Source organism: Lissotriton helveticus, chromosome 7 (genome assembly GCF_964261635.1).
Source record: "Lissotriton helveticus chromosome 7, aLisHel1.1, whole genome shotgun sequence".
Taxonomy (NCBI): domain Eukaryota; kingdom Metazoa; phylum Chordata; class Amphibia; order Caudata; family Salamandridae; genus Lissotriton; species Lissotriton helveticus.
In genome coordinates, this window is record NC_136068.1 from 1438407714 (window position 1) to 1438414470 (window position 6757).

The 6757-nt window shown below is 44.2% G+C and overlaps 1 protein-coding gene across 1 annotated transcript; it reads left to right on the plus strand.

Moving 5' to 3' along the window:
- The first annotated feature begins 2376 nt into the window (after nucleotides 1-2376).
- Nucleotides 2377-5183, plus strand: TBRG1 (transforming growth factor beta regulator 1). The gene has a single exon (XM_078654791.1). The coding sequence runs from the start codon at nucleotides 2575-2577 to the stop codon at nucleotides 3805-3807; it is 1233 nt and encodes a 410-aa protein (XP_078510917.1). The 5' UTR covers nucleotides 2377-2574; the 3' UTR covers nucleotides 3808-5183.
- The last annotated feature ends 1574 nt before the right edge of the window (nucleotides 5184-6757 follow it).

Genomic DNA, 6757 nt, shown 5'->3' on the forward strand with positions numbered 1-6757 from the left:
TGTTGTACAGAGTCAGTAAGGCCATCGCCCCCATCACTCTCAGAGACAAAATCCTGAAACTTTGCCACATGGGTCACCTTGGCATCACTAAAACAAAGCAAAGAGTCAGAACCTATTATTGGTGGCCCGGTATCGACAAACAAATAGAAATCCTCATAAGGAACTGTGTCGAATGCAGTGATTCTGATAAAGTTCTCAAGACATCCAAAGTTTCCCTTTCTCCACTCCACCCTCCCCAAATGGCTTGGGAAAAATTAGGCCTGGACATAGCTGGACCAATTGAAGGACATGATGGAGGGATCAAGTACATCATAGTGGTCATCAATCACTTCTCCAAATGGCCGGAAATAGAAATCGTTTCTGAAATAGACAGTTCAACTATTATATCATTCCTGGATAAATTGTTCCTAGGTGAAGGTCTACCCAAATGTATTCTCACAGACAATGGTCCACAATTTTGCTCCATGATGTTCAAATAATTCCTTGAAAGGAACTGCATCACCCACCACACTACTTCATTGTACCACCCTGAAGGAAATGGTCTTACAGAACGCTTCAACCGTGTCCTCAAGGGACACATACAATTGTCAAGGAATGCCAATCTTAACTGGGAAGAAGAGGTGTTCAAACTCATCTGGGCTTTCAGAATATCTCCCTGTGCCAGCACCCGCAATGCACCTTTCGTGCTCATGAGAAGCAGACAGCCTCTGAGCATTGACTTAGGTTGGAACCCTGTTTCAAAGCAACTTGAATGGTCACCAGACGTCATCAGGAACAACATTATCAAGGCGCAAAAATACTACAAAGAATGGTATGACTCAAAACATAGTGCAAAAGAACACTCATTCAAAGTTGGAGATCTGGTGAAAGTTCGCTTTGAAAAAAAAGTAAAGAAAGGAGAAAGCAGATTCACCTCACCTCTTCGCATCAATGAACTTTATAACAACGCCGCTAGACTCAACGATGGGAAAGTGTGGCACATGAGCAGATTGGCGAAATGCCATCTTGAAGGCAAAGCTCCAAGTCAAATGCAACCTAATGTGCATAGTAAAGATTTGTGGGTTGATTATGATATGTCTAGTTCTGAACATGGTTGCATGCCCAGCAATGAGACTTCACATGTTCTCCCACCTGTCTCTGACTTTGCTGATTGTCACTCATCAGACCGGTCTGTTGATGTCAGTCCTCACACTCCGTTACCAACGCGGGGTTGTCATGGCGACTCACATTCTGACTCTGAAGTCATGTCTGACAGTCGTAGCTTCAGCGGTAGGTCTGGCAGAACCAGTAATGATCCTCACTCTGACACCGATTGTGTTTCTGATCCTCACTGTGTCACGGGGAGGTTTGGTCGAACCATTCGTAAGCCAAAACGTTATGAAGACTTTGTATATGATTAATGTTCACCGTTCCTCCCGCATGAATGTATGTTTCATCACCGAGGGTTCAATCCTTTAAAACTCTCAAGAGAGGAAGATGTGTTGTATCCTAACCTTGTTCTCCCCTGTGCCCTAGTTACCTCTCTGACTTGAGAGCACCCATTGTCACCTCTCCCCTCCCATTGGTTCCCCAACGTTCCACCACCCTTCCAGCTTTAGGAACTGTCAACTGATATGTTATTATGCTTCCTGACCACGCCGTGACCTGGTGTGGGGTTGTAGATACGGAATAAACTTATAGCTGATTTACCTACTGCTTCCTGGTACCTGCTTTCAACAGTCGCCAAATCATGAAGTAATCCAGTAGACAGGTTCATGTGAAGAGATAGATTTATTTGTAGTAGACAGCTTATACAACCACAGTTCATCAGATGTACATTCCTTCTGCCCAACTCCCACTCATAGAACACCCAGCCTAGAGAAACAATAACATTCTAAAGACATGTCAGGAAACATGTTCTAACTAGGAATACTACAACTATAACTTGTACATTTGCAATTTTTTTGTTTGTATCTTTTATGCAACGCACATAATCCTGAGTCCTTATGTATCGCAACTGGTTCTTATGTAAATCGCTCTGACACCTTCCGGTAATGTTCGCGCTATATAAAATCGCATTAAATAAATAAATAAATGAATAAATTGGCTGTGGGTCGGGAGGCCTATAAATCAGTACGCGAACTACAGATTGTTGGGCTGATACAGAATAAAAAGCCTAGGCTTTCAGCACCCTAGTAATCTTAGACCCGCCCTCCACTTATGAACTAGACTGCTAACGCTAATAATACCTTGACAGTGTCATGTTTATCTTGTTGGGGGACCAATGATAAACTGTAATGCATTTTCCAGCCAATCTGAAGCTACGAGACAGTCTTCATCGCTACGCAGCCAATGAACAACTTATTAGGCCGTCCCAGCCAATCCAAGGACAAGCACCTTCTACTAAAGGAAGTACTAGCACGTTTCCCAACGCTCGTACTATGTGAGCGTTTCAACGGAAAGGGTTTCATATTTTAAGTTCTAACTGACTGTGATTTCGGTATGTTTAAAGGATTGCGCACTGGAACCCTGCTCCGGTGATTATCCTGCTTTCCGGTTACAGTGCCCGCTATTCCACTGTGTGACCTCGCACCCATGAGTAAGACTAGCAGGTTCCCGGCACTCTCTGACCTCCCGGACACCAAGCCCAAGATGAGGAGGCTACTAAAGAAGAGCCAGAACGAGAAGTACCGTCTCAAGTACCTGCGGCTGCGGAAGGTGGCCAAGGCCATGGTGTTCGAGAACGCCGCAGTCTGCGACGAGGTGGCCCGCCTGGAGGAGAAGTTTGTCCGTGTCAAGGAGGAGCGCCGCTACCTGCTGACCCGTCTGCTGCAGTTGCAGGCTCTGCACAAGAAGGAGGGCCAGCCCACGGCCTGCACCACTGGAGGCGGAATACCTGAGCCCTCCGGTTTTGGGGGGACCGGGGCCCTCCAGGATGGCCTTGTCATGGTGGCCCCGACACCCGATGGGGAGGAAGACACCGGCAAGAAACCGAAGCGGGACAAGAAGGAAAGAGGAAAGGAGAGTGTAAAGAACGACGCGTCGAAGCACTCGTCCAAAAGGAGGAACGCGGAGGGGGCTACGAGGAAGCTGGTGCAGCCTATTGCCCTGGACCCCTGTGGGAGGCCGATTTTCCCTATCGTCCTCGGAGGGCTCACTGTGTACAGCCTGGGTGAGATAATTTGCGATCGTACTGGCTTCCACGACGAGATTGCCATATACCCTGTTGGCTTCTGCAGCACAAGGGTATATGTCAGCTTGCGGAACCCGGACCAAAAGTGCCTGTATACCTGCCAGATTAAAGACGGCGGCAGCGGACCCCAGTTCGAAATTGCACCGGAGGACGACCAGCAGAACGCCATAGTGGCGTCCTCGGCGCACGACTGCCATGCGCATCTGCTTGAGGCCATTAGCCGGGCCCGCGGAAGGCTGCACACAGGCGTGGTGCCATCGGGAGATGACTTTTTTGGCTTCACTCATCCAACCATTCAACACCTGATCCAGAGTTGCCCAGGCGCCCGGAAATGCGTCCTGTACCAGTGGGTGAAATTCGAAGTCTGTAGGCCTGGGGATGGGCAGGTGCCTCAGGGACTGTCCGATAATAATGCATCAATGTGTTTCGAAGCCTTTCAGAAACAAGCTTTCGAGGATGAAAGGGATGATATGGATTTGGCAGGAGTCTTGGAACTTTCCAAGATAGACCCCTCACAGGCTTCTGTCTCTACTTATCAACAAATGTTTTTGAACACGCCACACATGACGTCATCACCGCTTGACCCAGCTATGAAGTCTCCACAGGCGTGTAGCCCGGATATGTCTTCAGACTGAGTCCTGAGATGGTCATCACTTTCTTAAAGTTCCTCCTGTTTGTCCGAAAACGACTCGCAGGCATTTAATATCCAGTTGCATTGCAGGCATGGTTCCAGTGAATGTTTCCTAATTACATGTTTCTGTAGAGCAAACTTGGGGTTATAGAGCGTTTCATAATTACTTAATGTATAGACTTTTGAGTCCTACAGTGTTGTTTAGAATGAATATACAGGTACACAAGGTTTGATCAAAAGAAGTTTATTTGAATAGCAGAGGAGCCCACTGGAATGGATCCCTCTCCGTGAAAACCCCAGAGCAACTGACAGAATAACGATTGCCTGGAATCTTTAATGAATGTGAGTTCCAGAACGCACAAAAAGCAGCATTCTCACAATGACGTAATACGTGTTCTAGATCACGTAACACACCTTTCTCTCTATAAACAGAAAATAAGGAACACCATGTTCTTGACCAAATAATGTTGCAGTCTAATATAATCTCTAAACTTGGTGGGTACACAAGTTTCACAAATTGGTCTGAGATAACTAGAAGCGTTTACATTTTCAGTGGAACAATGTAAAATATTCTCAGTCACAAAATCTGAAACATCTGAAATAGTAGTAGGGGGTCCACCATCTACAGGTGGTCCCGTAAGAGACAAAACAGTAGGAGAACTTTGTATTACTCTGTTGGATAAATAATTATTTTTACGTGAACTCGGAAAACCAAACCACATATTCTTTTTCACCACCTTTCACCTTGAGTGAATCTTCTCAGCCTGTAAGTTTGTTAATTGTATAAGCCTTTTACTCCACCACCCTCTTTCTGCAAGGTAACCTGGATTTTTAGAAACCATGACCACTTAAATAGGAGCCATATACCTAGATTCACCTTGTTTGACTCTGAAAGTTTTTTTTTTCTTCAAATTAAAACCCAATTTCCTACACAAAACATGATTTCCATAACGCTGTTCTTATCAAATATTTCTTTTATCTTACTTTGCTTCTTGGACGCTTAACTCAATAAGGCATTCAGATTGGGCCCTATTTCATCATTTTTAGTTTGCATTTCCTTCACCCAATCTGGATTCAAAATCGACTTCGGAACTCTCCTCCTTAATAGTTCAAAATGTGAAACACTTGTAGTGGAGTGAAGTGATGAGATACCTCCACAACATTAGTCTCACAAATTCTTCCACATCTGTCTGAATTGCAACAGCCGTTTGTACCCCTTCTTTAGGGATTCTGTTTACCCTTTTTACTAGACTGGTGGACGAGGGGGATTACATAGCGACCTAAAGGTGTTCGATGTCCATTGATTAAAAAAAAAATTGTGTCTTCTTGATTCAAAGTAAAATGTGTACAAGCTCTCTAAAGTAGCAGGTGTTAATATTACGATTGTCGTATTATTGACCATGAGAAGATCAGGCTGTTTATGCGCTCATTGTCAGTAGGACAATCTTTGAGTTAAAATTACACACATTTCTGTAGTGAATACGTGATTCCACTAATGTTTCTGGCCAGTGTTCGCAAGTTATAGGAGTATGTGTTAAAGAAATCTATTTCGTATGCAGGTTGTGTTTAGGACAGCAGGGTATGATGGAAGAGTGTCAGGGTAAATGCGTGAAAGTGCTCATGATTGGCTGAAAGGTTTATGTTGACAGGAAAGGGTCACTCTGGTAAACTGTCTTGCTTTGCATAGTTCCGACAAATGTAATACGCTGAAACTTAAACCAAAGCGACGGTTGCATTCCGAAGTATAGGAACGGTGATTGGTAAACAATGATTTCAATTTTAGGTCTCGCCAAGGCAGCGCACATGCGTTCCTCTAGGGGTTGACCTTTAGAAATCGGTCTGCTCCTTTTCAAGCACACTTGTGCTGGTGCTGGCATCCACCTTGCCGGAGCGAGCAGTGGCGCCTGTGTTAATTGAAAATATATGGACTGCGCGCCACTGCTCGCTGTGGTGGATGCCAGCACAAGTGCAAGCATTAACATGCCAGTGTGTTTATACTGATGCTTGCAAGATCAAAAGTGGCTACATGATGGCATCATAACATCATGCCTTGTATTTTATGAAGTTGAACATGACCAAGCTCGACATAATGGGAAGAGGCTAGCAGATTTCTTTCCGCAATATGACGGCCTTGAACTTAGTAGTATTGTTTGGTGCTTTTGAGCCCATACTTATGCATGCATTATATGTATGACTATAGCATGTTTGTTAAAATACTATCTCACATTTTCGAGGTTTACAAAACTCGTGAAAAATATAGTACTATATGTTATATCTATACTGCCCTTGTTTAAAAAAAAAAAAAAAGTTCATCTAGACCGTTGGCGACAATAGTTGCAATGGTGGATGAATGCATGTGTTTACTTCCCATAACACATTTTTGGCACCATTTCTTCTCGTGCCTTCTCTTGACTCCCAGTAGGAAACCACACATTGTCAATGATCATTGCAAGGATAATGATGCCCTGTCATTATCACAATTTCTGTCTATTTCAGTGCAAGTTCGGATATGTATCCTCATAATGAGCCTTTCACTGCCTAATGCACCTCTTACAGAGCCCATTATTAGTAGAAAAACAGTTTACTCCTTTTGGTTTTCCATTATGTTCAGAGTACATTTTCAGATTTTTGGAATGCAGAAGGTATTCCAGGATTACACCTGGGAACCTGTGGCTGCTGCTGCCATTTCCAACACAGTGCAACATCTACATAGAAATATGCAGTAGGGCTATTACTGGTGTAAACATGAGTTAAGAAACAACTTTGCAAATCATAACAATGTACCATGAAACTCAACAAATCAGACCCCCCCCCCCCACACACAGGGCTCAAATTCCACTCGACCGCTCGCATAGTCAAGCTAAATTTAACAAGGTCGAGCTGTTTTTAGGTCCTACTCACCCTTTCTGGCGAGTAGGAAAACAAACCAACTTTTATCCTCTGTCTGTGAAAAC

Bases quoted from the DNA above. Each gene is read 5' to 3' on its own strand.
- TBRG1 (XM_078654791.1), top strand. From the start codon at position 2,575: ATGAGTAAGACTAGCAGGTTCCCGGCACTCTCTGACCTCCCGGACACC.